Here is a 20856-nt window from a genome sequence, read left to right as displayed (position 1 = left end):
ATTTTTGGAGGTGGAAGCCCACCCATCCCTCAGGTAATGGATGTGCCAAATTCCTTCAGGAAGGGCCTGGATGTGGAGACTGAAGGAAGCTCTTGGTAACCCTGCACCCCACCCTGAACTCTATAACTGCTGCCTTGCAATTCAAATGCTGAAGGTGAAGGAGTCTTGCTGTGAGCCTGCTAAGACTCTGACCAGCTCCGCCGCCATTATGCCATGCCAGTGTCTGTGTTCTGTTTGTGTCCTATCTCCCATCTCCTGGACCTTCTCTGGTCAAAGCATCCCACTTCAGCTCCCCATTGGAGCTGAACTGGTTTCTCAAAACGTGGCTTCTCCATTTCCTCACCGAATAATCTGAGAAAATTTTTGTTTTCTGGAAAAGTTTTTGTTTTCTAACTGACCACATGGTTCTAAAATATGGGCTAAATAACATCATTTTGCAATTGGAATTCCAGAAATCTTAGATGGCCAATTAAAAAAAGAAATTCTAACCGTGCCCCAAAGCTTGTGCACAACTGTCTGTATGTCTGTCTGTCTGTTGGTAAAACATGTAAAAACTGGTGTCATGGTTTCAAAGTTACTTGCTTTTGACTACTATTTTAACTTACTTTTAAGGCTTGCGTTACACTGATCCTTGCACTTGTGGGTGGAATCACAGTGAACAGCCTGGAGGCAATCCTGACTCTTATCATCAGACACCAAGCCAAAGGGGGGAAAAAATAAAAAGGAAAACCCAGTTTTAAACACAAACTTATCATGTTTGGGTGTAAGCAAATGTATCTAAGAAAAACTTCAAAAGGTTCTAATATGCAGCACGTGGTATAAGTACAATGATGTAAAACCAGTGTGTTATTCTTTATGTCCATCTATGCTAAAAGTCAAGTGTACATCTGATCCTGAAAATTCTTTGGTATAAACTAAGATTTTGCTTCTCCATTTTTCCCTCCTGTGCTCTCATAAACTCTTTAAGATCAAGGGAGCAGGGTCATTTTGGAATGAGTGTGCAAATGTGGCTGTTAACCTCAATTTTCTTGATCCAGGATTGATGTTTTGCTTTATAGGATGCAGGTTGACATGTGTGCTAGCTATGTGGACTGTGGCATTCCAAGGCTACAGGAAGCTGCCTCCACAGTCTGCTCCCAAACTGCTTGGTTTCACTACTAGTGATTCCTTATTCTCTCTCTCTCTCTTGCATGAGAAACTGCTCAGGGAATCTAGGAGTCCTGTAAAGATTTTGACAGGCCCAGTGTGCTCCTACCCTGGCTCTACCACCCGCCCCCCTAACCAAGATTACAGTTGGGCTAGCAGGCCTATCATGATAGAGTTGCAACCAAAACTTACTCCAAGGTTAAAAGCATCAGAGTTGTGTTTGGTGTCCACAGGGTTGCATTGGCGTAGTATTGGTGTCTTCCCCCTCCATGTCTCAGAAACTGTCTTGGCTGCTGCAGAGAGCAGACTTGGTTGGCCTTTGGTCTGTGTGAATTTTGTGACTAGGAAAATGGTTAAAGGCCCAAGCCTTCTAAAATCTTTTTAAAGTTGTCACCCTGCTTAAACCAGTAGGGCACCAGCCTACAGGGAATACTGGGAGATTTCAAATGTCTTTAAGCAGTCTGTAGAAATTTGCAGGCAACCCAGCAGGAGTTGTGACAATCTATCCAGGGGACTCTGAGATGCCACTACAGCCTCACCCAGATCCAACCCATCTCTTCTGCCTGCCTCCATCAAACCTGACTAACGAAGACTGCTGATTCAGGATGGAAGACATAGCCACCTCCAATCCACTGAAGCTGAGACTTTTACATTGTCCTGCCCCTTTGCCCTCTTGGTTGTTATTCATTTGTGTTTTCTTCTACCTGCCAGTATGCTTAAATGATATGATTTGATTTGATGGCACATGGAGCTCACTCAGTCTGCTATTCTCTAAGTTTTACAGCAGAATTCTGGCAAGTACTTTTTGGTCAATTCTCAGCAAGTTACAGGTAAGCTCTACACCTATTATTCTGTTGATTTAATTGGAAATAAAAAGGGCTTTTATGCCTAAGACTCCTTGGATTGCAGTTCGAAGCCAGACTGGGCAGAAAAAAAAAAATTATCCCTCTAAAACTCCATCTCCCAACTAACCAGCAGAGAGCCAGACTGGAAGCTTGGCTCAAGAGAACCAGCCAAATGCTGAAAGCGGCACTGTGGCTCAAGTGGTAGAGCACCAGCCTGGAGCAGAAGTGCTCAAGGACAGTGCCCAGGCCTGGAGTTCAAACCCCATGAATGCCAACTGGGACAAGCTATCCAAGCAATGAGCACCTAGACTTTCAGGACAAGGTCAATCCTGACAACAAGGAACCATGGAGAGGAGTAAGAGGTGATGAAGTCTCATCTTAAATGGAGTCAATTTAAAATTGCCTTTCAAAATTAATCAGAGCCAGGAGATCAAGAGGAATAGTTGTTTACCTACCTAATGTCCATACCTGTCCATTTTCCATCTGGACAGAAACTTGCATTCTTGCCTTTGTTACTTGATATATATATATATATATATATATATATATATATATATATATATATGTATGTATATATGCTTCTGACTGGTTACTCCCAACCAGTCCACTATCCCTAAACATTTCCTTCCTGCCCCCAGTCCAGTTATTCCTCCTTCCTTGTAATGGGCCACAGTTGGGTTTATGTTCCAAATTGAACTTTTCTGGCTTGTGCCCAGGGTGTGTTCTCCCATGTCGTTCATGTTAACTGGTTCTGTGAACTTGTCAGCCCTTTGCCCGACCTTTTCAAAAGTCTCTTTTAACAGGATAACATCCCTCACCCAGGACACCACCTGGGAACTTGCAGTTCAAGGCCATCCTCTTACTACACTGTTCTGCCCAGTGCAGATCTGGACCCTGATGACCCCAGCACTAGTGACTCCTTGATTTGCCCAAGATGCAGGAGGTAGCCAGAGGAGACCATGACACCTACTGGTCCTGATAACCATTCTCATGGAAATGATGAGGACTTTTACCAATCAAACTGTCAAACAAATACTTCTTGGATGGTACCAGGCCAAATGACGAATCGGGGACCCTTGACTACTTCGCCCCTTACAGCAGGAAGTAGCTCCAGAAGAAACAACCTCCACCCATATTCCTGGCCTGGTACCCCTTCTCTGTTATTAATAAACAACAAATGGGGGAATGTTAGCATTTCCCTAGCCTCAGCTCCTCAGCGTCTCCCACTAGTCCCACCCATACCTAATGAGCCACTCCTACTCACTACCTATCTACTTCCCCTTTACCCCAGAGAGAGAAGCTGCCACCTGGATAAGATGCAGATGCCATGTAGTAACTCTCCCATGGGAACTATGGCCCCACTAATAAACTTCCTTATGAACCTTCTCCTGTCTGTGATTATCTCCGCATGGTCCTTTGGGATAGCCGGGACATATCCTTTCAGGATCTAGTTACCGGCTTCCAATAGAATCTACGAAAATTGGAGTGCCTCTTGTGAAATCAAGGGTCAAGACTCTCAGTTCCATTTTATGTGTGTTCTCTCTTGCTCTCTTCATTAGGTCTAAGGGAAGAGAGTGGTCATGTTGCAAAGTGACTCACATATAGGCCCACGGGACAAGGAACTGAGGTCAATAATCACTGAGGACCTTCCCATCTGCCCAACAATGGATATGAATGCAGTCCTGCCACCAGCCACCAGTGATCTAGGGAACCTTTTGATGGACTAACCCACCAATCTCAGTCTCAGAAGAGATGAAGCAGAAGACCCAGGTAAGCTGACCCACAAGATTTAAAATATAATTCGCATTTTTCATTAAAAAAAATTGCAGTACTGAAAGGTTTAAACTCAGGGACTTCTTGCTAGTCTCTCATTCTTCAACTTAAGCCACTCCTTTAGCTCTACTTTTGCTGATTATTTTGCATATAGCATCTCATAATCTTCTCTGATAAAGCTAGCATTGAACTTTGATGTTTCAAATCTCAGACTCCCAAATAGGTATGATTACAGGAGGGAATCACTATTGCCACACTTGTGACTTTACTTTAAAATTGCTGTCTGTGTAATTGTTTATGTGGTAGTATAATAACACAACAAATGTACAAGGAGAGTATTTTATTTTCTTTTTTCTCCTCTTTCTCCGGTTATGAAGATGGTGACATCTATGGTTAATGTGAATGTTTCTAACACCCCTCTCAGGTGAAGCTGGGCTGCTGGTTTTCTACCTCTCCCTTGGCTGAAGCAATCCTAAAATGAATGATTCCATTCCCCCAATCCCTTGGATCTGATATTGCTTATTAATTACTCATAATGAAAATTAAATTTAAATTATTAATATGAAACTATTAGGGATATGATTGTTTCAATTAACATTTTTTTGTCACGGTGGTGTGGGTGATTTAAGTCAGGGCATTATGTACACTAGAGAAGCACTCTAACATGAGATCCATCCCCAGATTTCATTTCAAGATTGATAGAGAGGGTCAAAAAACAAAGCAAAAATTCTAAATACACAATTTAATTTGGACTTTTCAAAGATCTTCTCTATATTCATATCTCCTTCCAAATGAAATATCTTCAATGTTAAATTAAAAATGCCATCTTTCAGACAAAGTAGCTAGAATTCAAACCTCAGTACCAACAGTAATAATAACATCGAGAATAGCTTGCTTTAAAGAATATTTTAACAAATTTAATATCATATGTACATGACGTTTAAAATATAAAAAATAAATATAATTATAAAAAGCTTCTTAATATTACCCTTGTATTATAGTTATAAATGCTCAATAAACATTGTGAGGTTTTAGAAAATATTTTTATTTCTCCTTTCTAATGGCCTGTGGAACTTAGTTCTCTTTGTAATTTTTTTTTTCTATTTTGGCCAAGGTCTCCACTAAAAATACTAAAGAGTTCATAGAATTCATTTGATCCTTTTTCCTTTCAAATTTCCAAACAATCCACTTACTACTTATTGCTCTTGGAGAAAAATAAGTGCAAATGATAAAATGGAATTAAAGATCCACCACTTATGACATGTCCAAAAATCAATTAAGTAACCTCTAATAACTAGTAAATTTTCTACTTGATTAAATACTAATGGCCACCAGTCTTAGAAGCTGAATTATAGCTTTAATTTTTTTTTTTTAAGAAATGATGCCAAGCAGATAAATGGACTAATAGGTCATTGGTTTTCTAAAAATGGGGCAGGTGACAGGAAGCACTCTTTCAAGGTTAAAGTTATTTTAACCTGGGATAGTTTATGTGCCAGTGTACCTCAGCTGAAAGGAGATTCTGTCCGCATATTCAGGACTGGTTTCAGGGCTTAGACAGGTGTTAGTTTATTGTGTAGGTGCTAGTAATTAGAATAAAACATACAAAACAATGACCTGACATAGAAAATGTAACACTTTCTTCATTCAGTTATAGTGGTGTCTTAGTGTTAGTGGGGTAAAATTCACAAATCTACTCAAATAATTGGTAAAAATCTTGTCATTCTCTAAATACCAATTAGCAATTTACTAACAATTAGAATATCATGATCCTTTTGAGGACATATTTCTCAGAAACTTAGTTTTGATAGAGAGTAAAGACATTAAAAATAGATGTGGATATCTCTGCATTGGAGAGGATTCTAGAATGCTAAAACTATAGCAAAATAGAATGAGTTGGATAAGGAAAGGAAATAAAAGGGGCTGGATATGTGGCTTAGTGGTATAGTGCTTGCCTAGCATGCACGAAGCCCTGGGAAAAAGCTAGAAGTCTCACTATGGCTCAAGAATTAGAGTGCTAGCCTTGAGCAAAGAGAAGCCAGTGACAGTGCTCAGTCCAAGCCCCAGGAATGGCAGAAAAAAAAAGAAAGGAGACAGACTCAATATGTCTATGATCATTGAGAATTAGTAAAGCTGGCACTGGGATATTTTCCTTATGTTTGATAATAGAAGAGATGCTGAATTCCCAAATAAAAACTTTTATAACACATGCCTAACTATAATTTTATCAATATTATATAGAAAGTAATATAGATCTCAAGAAGTTGACAAAATAATTAGGTCATTATGCATTTTCTGAGACTTTTAATTTAAAATAATCTAAAGAAGAATTTAAATGCCGAATGCTTCCATTTTTTTCTTCAATATTTTGGGGCTCAGAAATTGTCACAAAGGACTGTGTTACTAGGAGACATGTTAACATAGTTTGCTAATAAGGAACTTGTTGTTAGCTGTACACATACAGCTGCCTGAATAGGCCCTTGAACACACATGTGTGTGAACAGACACACATGCACACACACAAGCATAGCTATTGTTCTCCATTCCCATCCACATACCAACTGCCTGTCTTTGCTCTAAAAGCTTCTATTTTGAATGTCTTCTACACTCCCATCTTTTTCTGTCAACCAAACACCTACTTAGCTTTCAATTATCTGATTAAGTGTTACTCTTGAATTTGTGTTTTTTTCCTTCAATCTATTTGTGAGATTCCTCCTTATTACTATGTATATCATTAGTTTGTTCCTTTTTTTATAACCAAGTAATATTCTACTAAGTTAATAAATATTTGATCTGTTCTTTTATTGGTGAGCATTTCTGTTTAAGGACAACCCATATGACACCACCTGAGTTTAGTACAAATCACCTCTGATATAAACCAGTCTCACTTTCAGTAAATTGATTCAATCATTTTGTTATAATACCAGAACTTCTTTCCTGCACCAATGTCTCCTTCCCACATTTTTGCAGCACTGAATCATAGATATATAAATTGATATTTTTGGAATTATATTTCATATGACCCCAAGTAAAGTGTTTTCACTTTAAAAATGCATCTGTGATATATTTCCACTGGATTCTTTATCTTATAATTCTGATGCTAAATATTCCTATGATTTGTTGTTCAGGTGCTATAGCAGAGAGTTTTTTGTTGTTTTGTAACTCTGCTTTTCAATTTGAAAGTTTCAGGACTAGCTATCTACAAATACATACAAAATGCTCACATTACTTAAAAATATATATTTGAAACAAGTTCATAGCAACAGCATAAAGTAGTTTTGTTTCTCTGTCTCATGAACAGAAGAAATTTAACCAGCTCTAAAACTTCACTTTGTAGCCAAGGAAATAGTTTTCATAAAATAGAAAAATATGTCCCAAAGCAACAATATTATATTTCTTAAGCTACTGCTGTTACTGACATGAAAAAGAATGCCTTCTATAATTCTTCTGTGGCCTTGGTAAAAAAGGTAGTTAGTACAAAAAAATAGTAAGTAACTGCTTTTTATAAGCCTGTAAGCGTCCCACAAAAAAGATAAAAGATCATCATCTGAGTGGCACCTGCTTAAAATATTAAATAGGTGTAAGATCACATAATTTAGTATATACTCCAAAGTAATGCATGATTTTAAACTGAACACCTGTGCAGAAATGCACTGTAATTTCATCAAGTAATGCCAGTGAATAGGCCAAATAAAATTTTGTATCAGTCATTATAACTGCTATGCAGCATAGTAAGAGGATTAGGAAGGACACTCCACTGTTATGTAGATCTCTGTGTTCCCATTTCCCTCCCTCCAACAGAAGGGAGTATTACAAGTGGTACCATGCTTAAGGTGTAGTAGTTAATACTTTACGCACTATAAAAATGTCAATAATTTGGTCATATATTCTTTTTCAATGTATTTTAGTAAACTTTAATCACTTAAAGTATTTCTAGGTTCAAACTAAAACTGAACAAAAAGTACACAGTATCCACTATATTACCTCTCTCCATACACACTTTTCCTCATTATCAACATGTCATATCCAAGTGGTACATTTATCACAACTAGTGAACAAATACTGATGAATCCATAGATTTATTATAGCTATTCTTATATTGTACATTCTGTGAACTGAATAAATATAGTATAGTTTCCTCTTGCTCTCACAGAATTTATTTGAGGACCTCAAATAGATATATGACACTGGATCAGACTGATTGTGATGCCAGACATTCTAGCTAATGACAGAAACTACTGAAGGACTAACATTAAAATAAAGTGTACTAAACTGATATATTGGACAAAAGGACAGTTAGAGGTAGAATAATGACAGATTTCTCAATGGCACTAAGCTAATGTCCAATTTAAACTTACATGGTTTTATTTCTGCAATTTTAGTTTTGGTTATTCATTTTTTTTTCAATCATTAATATACATATATATCTATATGTATATATATATATATTCATTTGCAGTAATGGAATGTGAACTCACAATGTCATGCTTGTCAAGCAGGCATTCTACCACTGAGCCATAGCTCCACATATTTCTGGAGTTACCTTTGCAATATTTTCAGATTCAGGTTGGCTATATGTGATATAAATCACAGAATGTGAAGTCATAAGGAAACACTGTAAGAAAACATTTTCTTTAAAATAGACACAATGAAAGAAAATGTTTTTTGTGTCTATTTTAATAGCAAGTGATTATAAAAAAAGTCATCAAAATATCTCCCAGGACCTGTGCCAAACAATGGACTTTATGAAAATGAATTATAAACTTGAAAATTTTAGATGAATCATCATTACTGGATCAGAGTTTATTCTATTCAAATCACATTTTTGTGTTTAGTCACTATGAAACAGTCATGAATACACCTCAAGAAGAAGGAAGCCTGAATAGAACACTTCTTACTAAAGATTTCATCTATATAAGAAGCAATAGGTTTTGTTGTGAAGGCTTTTATCCTAAGAGAAACATATCTTTTAAAGCATCAAATGCAGTATTCATTCATCAGGAGGAGTACCACCCACAGGCAAGGATTTTCAAAGTTTAGTGCTTTTTTTCCCTACTGAAATGGGACTTTTCCAATGAAGAGTTGAAAATGCTTTGAACATTTTAAATCTAGCAACAGGGTCTTCATTCTTCTATGGATAATATCCAGAAATGCTTCAGTTTGTGAAAAAGAATCTTTTCACTGCAAAAAATTTAACTTCTTAGGATTAAGACCAACAAGGTTCAAAACTTTATATTTTTGAAATGAACATTTTTGACATGTTCATATAAATTATGGTACTTAAATAATAATAAAGTATAAAATATATTCTTAACAAAGGATCCTCTTCTATTCCATCTGCTTGTTTTTAGGTTGGCATAAGGTGCAACTGGTGCTTTCCTTTTGGCATCTAAAGTACTTTACTAAATCTGTAATTTTTACTTACAGCAGCTGTGAGGGGTAAGCACTTATTACCTCATCTTTAAAAAATTCAGACCTGATATCTTTCCTATGAATAAATTCCATCACAACTGATCAACTAAATATTTTGAACTTGCAATTTTTTGACTTGTGTCATGTTCTTTCCATTGTGTAGGTTCCCTGAGAGTTTACCTTAGAGTTCTCACTGAGAATTTAAAGATATAATGTCATACATCTTCATTTTGTAGCTAGAACACAAAACACATAGGATAAACTTTGAAGTGTCCTAGATAACTTGGGTGTTGTGGCTCTTTATAGCTTTGTAACTAACCAAAGAAAATTGAGTAGTAATAGCTTTTATCTCTGTGAGGGGAATGACTTCATTGGAAGAAGAGGAAAGAAATATACTATCTACAAAACTAACAAGAGAAAACAAAAACAAAACCCTCGAAACCATGTAACACATGGATCTTTTAGTAAATGAATACAGACTAAGTCAACAACTCATTTTCCTTTCTTCTTTACAGAGCAATCCAGAAATCTGTATTTCTTCTTCTTGAAACAGCTATTTACCTCAAAGTTATAGTTGGTGTACTAACCATGATTATAGTATCAATAAAATTGCTACATTCATTTTTATCTTAATATGTGTTTATAAAACATTCTAAGCAAAGGACCAGAATCAACAATACACAGGATCACACAAGTGATATAGAGGTGTAGTTGAAAGCTCTTAAAACCACCAACACCATCATCTTTATGAGTGTGTTCACTGTATAATGTGAGTTCAGCCTCATATATTTACGTTTGATGACTGGGTACAGGTACATTTGGTGCCACTAATGTTTAAGTATCTGCTTACAGAAATATAATAATGATGGTGGTGGTGATGACAATGTTATACTTCTAAACTTGGAAATTTTATTAAACTATTTTTACTGACCTCAAGTCATTAAAAATCATATTCTGTGAAATCTGATGAAAAAAAATCAGTATCAGGAAAAAAACCCACAAAATTTCAGATCCACAAAGAATCTAGCAGAAAAATGTGTTTGACATCTATCCTTCTAGCCATGAAATCTGGGGGATGTTGGTTCAAAGCCAGGGTAAGTGAAAAAGTTCAGAAGTGACCATGATCAAAATAATTAGCAAATGCTGTGTGGGAGGCAAGAATCCATTACACACACGTACACACAAACACACACGTGTATGTATACATATATAAGGTACACATACATGTATGCATGAATAGATACATATATGCATGTATATACATGTACATTAACATGAATATATCAGATACAAAATTAAGAAAACTGAAGCCTATGAAAATTGCATAATGTACTTGACGAAACCAAGCCAATGATACAGAATTAGATTATAAATTTTCTATTGCTGAGTTCTGAACCTTACTCACTATTTCCACTATTGTTCTGTTCTTCTTTGGTTCAAAGAAAGATTTGTATTGGTATTTTCTGGTTATTGGTAGAGATACTAATAGATTGTTGTATATTGCATCTGCCTATCTAGTCTATGTGTTCTTTTTCTGTACATAGAACTAATGGGTTTTCATCCTGAAGAAAACCTACTTTAACAGGAAATTAATTCATAATGTTACAAGCTGTTGTGGGCATTTTGGCAAGGTAGTCTATGGTTCTTTACTAATAAAATTATCTTCATTGTGGCTATGATATTAAACCTAACTATGTCAGGAACAAAATAAAATCTCAGAAAGTGAATTTAACTTATAAAATTATTAGGTTTACACTTAAGGAACAAGAAATTTGCTTATGTTCTAACTTTGATATTAAGAACAAGTAACGTCTCACATTTCTGTCTCATAAACATTTATCAAATAGTTTCAAAGACGATTATGAAGTTTTTCCTTAGAGTCTATGTTTTGGTAGTGTGGCAGTTTAAATTCAAGGCCTCCTAGTTGCTAGAAAAATGGACTACCACTTGATCCATGCCTCTAGCTCCTTTTGGTGTAGTTTATTTTTCAGATACATCTCTCAGGTTCTTTCATGCTAATCTCATACAGTGATCCATCTACCTCTGACTCTGAGTAGTAGAAAAAACATTGTACCTCCATTGAATAGATATACACTACTCTACTCAGCTTGTTTTGAGACAGGTTCTATCCATCATATTTCACTTATCTCTGCTCCTCAAGTAGCTGGGCTACAACTGTGCATTACCACTTCTAGCCAAAGATTGTATAGAGTTTTGAAAGAATCATCTATGCTATATGAGACAAAAAAGAGACTGCAAGTAAAGCAAATCTCTCTCTCCACATGTATATGTATATATCACATATATATGCATATATACACATATATGCATATATGTGTATATATATGTTTAAAAAAGGTCTAACTTTTATTAATATACATGATAAATATATGATGAAAATCTAAAGAACAAGGTTCATTTACATAAAAAGCAGAGTAGATTTTGAATTTGTTATGAACCGCATATGACCCAGGAACTCTTTTGATCAAAGTTCATTCAAAATTAAACTATGATTTTGGCAAAATCATCATATTGTTTGAACTATGAACATTATCTGAATTTTCTTTGGGAAAAGCCCTTTTTAAAATGCCTGAAGTTCACCTCTATGTTATTCCATATAGATGGAGTAAGACATCTTACTTAAGAAAGGTTATCTTTAAACCATTTTGGAAGAGGGCTGGGGATATGGCCTAGTGGCAAGAGTGCTTTGCCTTGTATACATGAGGCCCTGGGTTAGATTCCCCAGCACCACATATACAGAAAATGGCCAAAAGTGGTGCTGTGGCTCAAGTGGCAGAGTGCTAGCCTTGAGCAAGAAGAAGCCCGGGACAGTGCTCAGGCCCTGAGTCGAAGCCCCAGGACTGGCCAAAAAAAAAAAAAAAAAAAACCAACAACAACAAACAAACCATTTTGGAAGATTCTAAATAACTATTTGCAGTCATAAACCATACTTATGTGTGCTTAAAAACATATTTCAGTTCGGAGAAAATTATGGGTGTTACCTGAAACACCTCAACTGATAAGTACAGGTTAATTTTTTAATATGATAATTCTGATTTTTAATATTATAATACAGTTAGTTACTTGCTTTATAATGTTAGATTAAGTTTTTATAAGCATAATAACACTGAGAATGTGTATGAAATACTCAATAGGATAACATTAGCTTAGGAAACTTACAGTTTAAAGTATAATGAAATGTGGAAAGTTTTGCTAGTATGGATTTTAATGCTTGGATGTAGAATAATAAATCCAATACAGCAAAATAAGAAAAACTGAAAGATGACAATGGTTCATTTCTGTAATCCTAGCTACTCAAGAACTTGAAATCTGAGTAGTGAGACATGGAGCAAAACAAATCTAAGAGACAACTACAATTAAACCTCCAAAAACTGCATATGGAGATGTGTTTTAGTGGTAGAGTGATACACTAAGTAAAAACAAACAAACAAACACAGAGCTCAAGGCCCAAGTTTTTGCCTTTGTATTGGAACAAAATATAAAGAATGATATGTCATTTTAAAAATTAGCAATAATCACTGAAACTTGCTTGTACGTATTGTCTACTATTAATTCCCAGTTATTTGTTATCTTATTTGATAATTATATTAAGACAGGTCTAATTTGCTTTACTTCATTTGTGAAATAAAAACAAGAGGGTAATGTAAACATCTCATGCCAAAATGACACATACTGTATTAAATATCAGTTTAACTGTTTTTCCTCTTATATTTCTGTTTGATTTGATTTGTTATTTCCTATATTACAATGATAACCACATACTTAAAAATAAATGAGTATAATTTAAGTTATAATAATCCAAAGTAGTATATATAACTATGTAAATAGAAAATGGTTTATATATTTTTATATAAATGGAAATAATCATATTAAATAAATTGAGAAATTTTAGTTAGCATAAATTAAGTGTACAGGAGATTTCAATGAGATATATATTCATGTTTATAATGTACTTTGGTTAAATTCATCCCATTTCTATTACTTTTTGTTAGTCTTCTCTTTCCCTTCCCCTTTAAGACATGTTTTATTGGGTTTTATTATGCTATATTCTATCACATATGTTCTGTTTATGCATGTACATATGAATGTTGTTCTATCATACCTATGTTCCTTGTCATCCTATCCTTTCTCCTATTACTTCTACTTTTTCTTCCCAAATGACCCCTTTCACAATTGTCATAGTTTTTCTCATGTCTAGATTCCTTATACAAACAAAAATATGTAAATGTGGGTTTTTGAGCTCTTGAACTTGGCTTTCTCAACATTATCTTCTAACTTTACGTTGAGGGATTTGGGCTGTTTTTTGTTTGTATGTTTTTTTTTTCTGTCAACACATAATGAGAATAATTTATGTAAAGATTAAAATTTCATTTCCAACTCATTTCTTATTCCTGTATCTTAAATGTCAAAGTACAGAAAGTTAATTTTCTATCATTTTTAAGAAATCAAGTAAACATTGTACACAAATCATTAACAGAAAGCTATTTACCTGCATGGAAATCTATTCCCACAGCAAATGAAGTTCCTGAAATAGGCATCAGTGCATCCATTTTGTCACTTGGTTCAAGAGGTATTCCCCTGATTCCCTCATGAACAGAGTACATAAGAAATGATTCTATGCCTAAATAGGAGGGAAAATATCATGACAAGTATTAATTTTTATTGTTAATATCCTACTTTTGCAACATTGTGATCATGTCCTAAATCAAGTCCATACATATGGGCTTAATATCAGAAAGTGTCCATGCAAATACTTATAAATCTAACCTGGTTAAAGTAATTACATAATCAACATGCCTAGATGTAAATACTTCCACAATTATCTAATCATGTGATTTGTGTGTGCAATATTTATTTAATGTCTCTTGATTCTATTGTTCTCATTTATAAAGTGTAGATGATATAGATCTACCTCATAATTTTGAGTGCCAAGACAATTAATATGTTAAGATGCTTAATGCATAGCTATGCAAAGAAAAAAACCACTAAATATTTATATAAAATTAATTAAGTGGGAATTATGAACATATTTCTTAATTACAGACTTCATAATTTTATTATTCACAATAGTAAAGGATGTAATATTATATATTATAACTTCTATTATATAATATATACTCATCTGTATCAAGATATATCCTATAGGGCTGGGGATATAGCCTAGTGGCAAGAGTGCCTGCCTCGGATACACGAGGCCCTAGGTTCGATTCCCCAGCACCACATATACAGAAAACAGCCAGAAGCGGCGCTGTGGCTCAAGTGGCAGAGTGCTAGCCTTGAGCGGGAAGAAGCCAGGGACAGTGCTCAGGCCCTGAGTCCAAGGCCCAGGACTGGCCAAAAAAAAAAAAAAAAAAAAAAAAAAGATATATCCTATAAACACACACATCAGTGGATGCAAGAGATCATTCAATAACTAAGTTTTTGGAGTTAATAGAACTAAAGACTGTAATATTATACAGAGTAAACAGATATCTCAGGACACAGTTGTATTCCAGAGTTCCCTTCTCTCTCTGCCATGTAAAGCTAAGGCCTCACAGGCTCTTGTGTTTCTCTAAAATAGTGAGAGGAAACCTAACTAAAGCCAAAGTATACATTGATCTAACTTACTTAAAAATCATTGTATTTCCACTTAAAATTTCACTTTTTCAGTTTGAATGTAGAAATTCTTAGGTTTGGATAAATGTTTAAAGATAAACTGCAGTTAATTATCTTCAGTTTATTAAAACCATCCATGATATTTCAAATTTTTCAATCACATTAAAATTCTAAATGTATTTAATTATGCAGCATACCATTACACTACAGCAACATGTTTCCCCTACATTTTAAAATACTTCGGTGGTCTAAAATATTGTGCAATGCTAGATAATGAAGTAACAGAACCAGAGCTAAAGTTGTTTTGACTGTATACCTTGGCATGACATGCGGTTCTTTTGGAGGTAGTATCCCACGGTACACATACAGGTCCTGGTTGTTTCAGATGTTGGTAAGCAAAGCTGAGAGCATCCACCATTGTTCAAGTGACAAGAATTGCTACCTGCAAAAAGGAAAAATATAATATTTTTAAAAGGAATATAAAATTAAGAAAGATAATGTTATTCTGTCAATAGGTAAACAAGCTATTCATGTATAAATATAGCTATTTCACATTAACTGTAATCACATTTTATTTTCAAAACAAGGAGAAGTCACAAATTATCCATGAATTTTGCCCTTCTGAAAACATAAACAGACAGGCAAGACTCAGAGTTAAAGAAGTGAAATTGATTTCTTATGAATACTGTCATAAATTTGAAATATTTTAAAATCATAGAAATGAGAAAATGTTTCTTTTTGACTCAAACTGCACATTTCTCTGTAGTTATGTCCTTTGAAAAAATTATTCACAAGTGTCGTATAAATAGGTGTTACTAACTTAACTAAAAAATAATGCCACTAAAATACAATGGGTATATGTATTTAATTTGTTTTAAAAGGCAGAGAAATAAATGTTCCCATTTATAGGGAAATAATTCTCCAAAATGTATTAAAAACACACCCATAAGAGTGATCTAATTAATTGACATTTTAATTCTTATTCTTTCACAGTAGCAATGACAAATATCAGTCATGTAATCACAGATACGCATTCTATAAAGATGTTCCCCTGAATTTACTAGTCCCAGTCTGCTAATTAAAGCAGGTAGCATGAAGGTAGGTAATTTATAATCTTCCCCAGAAAGTTCATTAAATGTCTCATCTTTAGAATTTTTATTCTTATATGACATGCAATGCTGCGTGGTGGATGTTTAAGGTCTGATACAAATCCAGCAAATCCAGTGAGAATTAAAAGCATGGTGCCAGTAAAGCTCTATGGAAAAGTCAAAATACCAGTGCAGTGCATTATTTCTCATCTTTTGAATTAAAAATCTAACAGGATTTCATTGTTCAATAGAAACTGTCATGAGCTGCGTGTTTTTTTGTTTGTTTTGTTTTTGTATTTTTGTGTTTGTTTGTTTTTTGCCAGTCCTGGCACTTGGGCTCAGAGCCTAAGCACTGTCCCTGGTTTCGTTTGCTCAAGGCCTAGCCTAACTCTACATGTTGAGCGTGCACCACTTCCAGCTTTTCCTGCTTATGTGGTGCTGAGGAATTGGACCCAAGATAAGCACTCTACTGCTAGGCCACATTCCCAGCCCAGAGGTGCATCATTTTGAAGCATAAACTGTTCTCAATTTGAGAGATTTGTTGTCAAAAGACGTCTCATATTCATTGCTCATTTCCTGTGCTTACAATCAAGCCAATACTGAACTCCATCTTAACTAACCTGAACCTTTTAAATGAATACATTTATCTCTTATATAAACTAATGAAGATGAATTGACTCATTCTCCCTCTTCTCAAGATGAATTAAGATGATAACTCAAATCGCCGATAGTTTTAATGATGAAACATTTGTATCAGTCAGTGTTTGATAATTTTGTACTGATCAGGCACATATTTTACTTTATAGAAAGCTTGTTGGTGTAGGTTAATATAATGCCAGTCTCTGGAGACATAGGTTTAGATGCAGATTTGTTTTTATTACCACCCAAGATTGGAAGATTGGAAAAAATGTTTATTGGTGTTCTAATATCAAATTTTAGGGATTACCTAATGGATATGGAGGAGAAAGAAGTAAAATGAAGTAAAACTCGGTTAACAGACAGGATATATTTAAGTTTTTAATTAAAATATTTAAAATGTCAAATGTTTTAAATATTTTTTAAATTAAAGAATTGAGATGAGAAGTTATATTGTCCTTGATAATACCAGAAGTATTACAATCCAAAACTAATAATGTTTTATTATATTTATTGGTTGATAAAAATTAAATTACCATTTTAATAGTTATGCAGAGCACTAACAATATGTATTTTTAAATAGTTTATGAAGAAACTTATAGTGGATACATAATATATACATATATAAGGGACTTTATTGTATCTTAATCTGTTTATATTTAGTGTTTTAAATCATAATTTATATTGTTATTAACTTTAAATGTAGACATATTTTTAATACTTGTAATGCTATTAATATCCAACACTCATGCGTCAGATGACTATTAGAGCTTAAAAGTCCATTTGACTAACAAGAAATCTCAACTCTCCAGTGATCTCTGTCAGAAATGATAAATGAAGTAGCTAACTGTAGTTTGAAGTCCAAAGAGGTAGTAATGGCAACACCTTAAAGACTCCTAAATTGCTCATATTTCACATTAATGAAGCTTTAAAACTACCTGTGGTGATTCTGCTAATGGGATTGCCATTAATACTGATGATTTTATCAGCGTAGTCTACTTATAAAGTGCTTTTTCACTGCATCTTAAGTTTGATATATATCATTGTTTTCTTTTTGTAATGTTTTTGCTTACATTCTAAACATTTTTATTAGCATGTATTAGTTGTAGAAAATGTTTTTATTTTTTATGTCCATATAGCTCTACAGTATATTTTGATGACATTTTCTTTCTAACTATACCCCTCCCAATCTTAAAAGGTTCCATTATTATATTTTTATACATGTATATCATTAATTTCTAAGCAGTAGATGCTTTCATGAGTTTGGTGACACTTTCATAGTGCACAGAATAGCCAATTATACTGTCAGAGTCAAATATTTAAGATAAAGAAAATTGTACTAATGAGAACAGAGTCAAGAAAAATAAAAAGCCATTAAATATTTCCTTCCACGTATTTCATTGAAAGTATGCCTTCAAACATTGATTTATAGTTTCAAAGAAAAGATATACTTGTTCATTTTTTTAAAGTGTCACATATATTTTTCTTAGTTGCTCTGCTTAGATTGAAAATGTATTTTCTCGCTCTGTCTACTGTATTTTCAGATAGAATCACATGAGCTTAGACTATACCCCGTATACATTTCTTTGTGTGTTAATTTTCTGACTTCTTCATATTCATTCTGAAGTAATTTACAATTTCCATGTTTTTATATTTAAAAATATATTGAAAATCCATAAAATATATTTATTCACTGAATACTAATAATTTACTCAGAACTATATAATATATTCCATGTGAGTGAATGCTAGTAAAATTATGTATTTGTTTTTACATATTTATTATGTCCTTGGGTTTAAAACCAAGGTCTCTTGCTAGTTAGCAAGTATTAAACCATTGAGCTTCACATCAATCTAACTTACTCATTTTTTTTACTTTAAAAATTATTTTACATGTACAAGGGAGTTACAGTTGCATAAGGAAGGAAACAAGTACATTTTTATCACTCCCTCATTTTCTCCTGCTTTCCCTCACTCCAACTCCACATCCCACTCAGCTGCAAAGTTCATTTCCAACATATTATACTCTGAGTATCACTAATGCATTGGTTCACCCTTTGTCTTCCTTGTTTAATACAGAAACTATCATATTATGGAATTGTTAGTTACAACACTCTGATCATGATTCAAAAGTTAAAGCTTAAAAATGTCCAAAAGTTATACAGATTCATGCATTAAAGTTCTGGAGTTGAAGTGCTCTCAAGAATAAAACCTAGGGGCTGGGGATATAGCCTAGTGGCAAGAGTGCCTGCCTCGGATACACGAGGCCCTAGGTTCGATTCCCCAGCACCACATATACAGAAAACGGCCAGAAGCGGCGCTATGGCTCAAGTGGCAGAGTGCTAGCCTTGAGCGGGAAGAAGCCAGGGACAGTCCTCAGGCCCTGAGTCCAAGGCCCAGGACTGGCCAAAAAAAAAAAAAAAAAAAAAAAAAAAAAAAAAAAAAAGAATAAAACCTAGCAACCATTTTTTTTTTTTTTTTTTTAAGATAAGCTTTTAAACCACGCATTTCAGTTTACTTTTCTTATTTAAAAAAATCCTCTTGGCCTCAAACATAAGGATTCCAGACCAAAATTTACCCTGTGGTCATCACTGGACAGGTCCACATGATACTGGTCTGGTCTTAACTTCCTCCCAATTGTGCAAGCAGACCCCCAGCTGTTATCACCAGGAAATCCTTCGTGCTCAAGGGGTCACATGCTTACAATGGTCATCCCCTTGTTCTCTTCTCTATCCCCTACAGCTGTCTACTTTGGTTTAAGCACTCTGTATCTTTCACATACAAATCTTTTCCTAGTGTCTAAAGAGATTTTTTTTTCATTTTTTCCCCTAAGGCAAGTGAATATGTAGCCAGATTTTCATGGCAGATACTAAAATAAGGAAATAGAATAGAGCAAAGATTTCTTTGATGAAGAGAATTATATTATGTCATGATCATGAAGCAAAAACTAAGAAAAGACTAGCAGGTGTGCAGTATCCCTGGCTGTCATCTTTAATCCAATTGCCATTTGGGCAGCGTGACAAGTCCACCTATGTAAACCATCTGTTAATTCTCTCACTCCATTTCACTGCACACCATTTGGACAAGCAAAAACAAAAATTTGAATTGCTCACAGAGCCAAACAATGTCGTGCTTTGGGACATGAAATTATGTCGATATTGTCCACTTGAAGTTTCGTAATTCATTTGGTTTCCAAACTTAATTATATACTAAACGTATTTTGCTGGGATGTTGTTAGGTATTCAAAAATATTTGATCAAGTACTGGCATAACTTCTTTGAAAATCTAACGAATTAAGATTTCTAGAACTGCTTTGCCAATGTTTAGAAAGCTCATTATGGACCTTATGTTAAAGATAGTTCTCCAATATTAAGCAGTAATTTTCTTCTTTTATTAGAAGCAAGAGTAAGAGCCTTATGTTGTTAAGACATGAACAAAGAGGGTATAATACTCTCAAAATATGGCACTAATTATTACAGCCAAACATACCTTTCTGTGCTTCTTTGTCATACACTTTCATGTGAACCACACCAGAAGTCTTATTTCGTAGGATGGTTGGGTTCCTTCCATCTCTTTTGCTACAGGTTCCCAATTGTGCTAAGTTTTGATCTGCCCACCAGAGTTTCTTATCTATGAAATAAGGATATTTTTTAATGTAGGAGAAAATCAATTTACTAAGTCATAACAATTAGTCATTGTTATGCTTCTTGACTTCTTTTGTTTTGTTTGCAACTTAAGTTTCTAATGGAAACACTGAAATAATTTTGATGTTTAACAAGGAAAAGCACAATGACTTTTATTGTTCATGATTTTCTCTTCCTTCTTCAGTAAGGCCTTCTTCATTTACCATTGGATTTTCCTAAAAAGGAATATTATCTTGTGAATGAATGCACATTCCTAACATAGAATAAGACTTTATTTTTATATACTTAATTTTACTACCAAAAAGTCTGTTTCTTTGTGGATTTATTATGGTTCGCGTCAAGCAGATTCAAAGATAATAAATCTTGAAAACAAAAATATATTTCACAAATAAAACCTTTCAGTTGCATAGAACATTTCACAGCACAGCTGATGCAGAACAGCTCTCAGTCATCCCTGCACTACTGGTGGTCCTATTGTCATTATATAATCTTGACAGTGTTTCCTTAATATGGAAAAATAGGACTCTCCAAATAGAAATGATGTTCCAAAAGGGAGAGACTGATAACCTTTCTAAGATTATGATGACAGTTCTAAGTCAAAATAACTTGCATTTTATTCCATGATAAAGAGAGTGTATTATTTGAGTGAGAACATTAAGAAGCATTGTTCAACTAGAGCAACTGTACATGACTTTCAGTT

General features: G+C 34.3%; 1 protein-coding gene across 1 annotated transcript in view; it reads right to left on the bottom strand.

Annotated features, from left to right (window-relative positions):
• The window catches only part of Lrp1b (LDL receptor related protein 1B), a 1711024-nt gene that overhangs the window by 447608 nt on the left and 1242560 nt on the right, over positions 1 to 20856 (bottom strand). The window contains exons 33-35 of the mRNA XM_048345540.1: positions 20002 to 20142; positions 15106 to 15231; positions 13684 to 13815 (exon numbers count right to left, since the gene is read on the bottom strand). Coding sequence (XP_048201497.1) covers positions 13684 to 13815; positions 15106 to 15231; positions 20002 to 20142 — 399 coding nt within the window. The remainder of the gene's footprint in view (positions 1 to 13683; positions 13816 to 15105; positions 15232 to 20001; positions 20143 to 20856) is intronic.

Source organism: Perognathus longimembris, chromosome 4, assembly GCF_023159225.1.
Source record: "Perognathus longimembris pacificus isolate PPM17 chromosome 4, ASM2315922v1, whole genome shotgun sequence".
Classification (NCBI taxonomy): Eukaryota; Metazoa; Chordata; class Mammalia; order Rodentia; family Heteromyidae; genus Perognathus; species Perognathus longimembris.
This window is presented reverse-complemented; position numbering and strand designations above follow the sequence as displayed.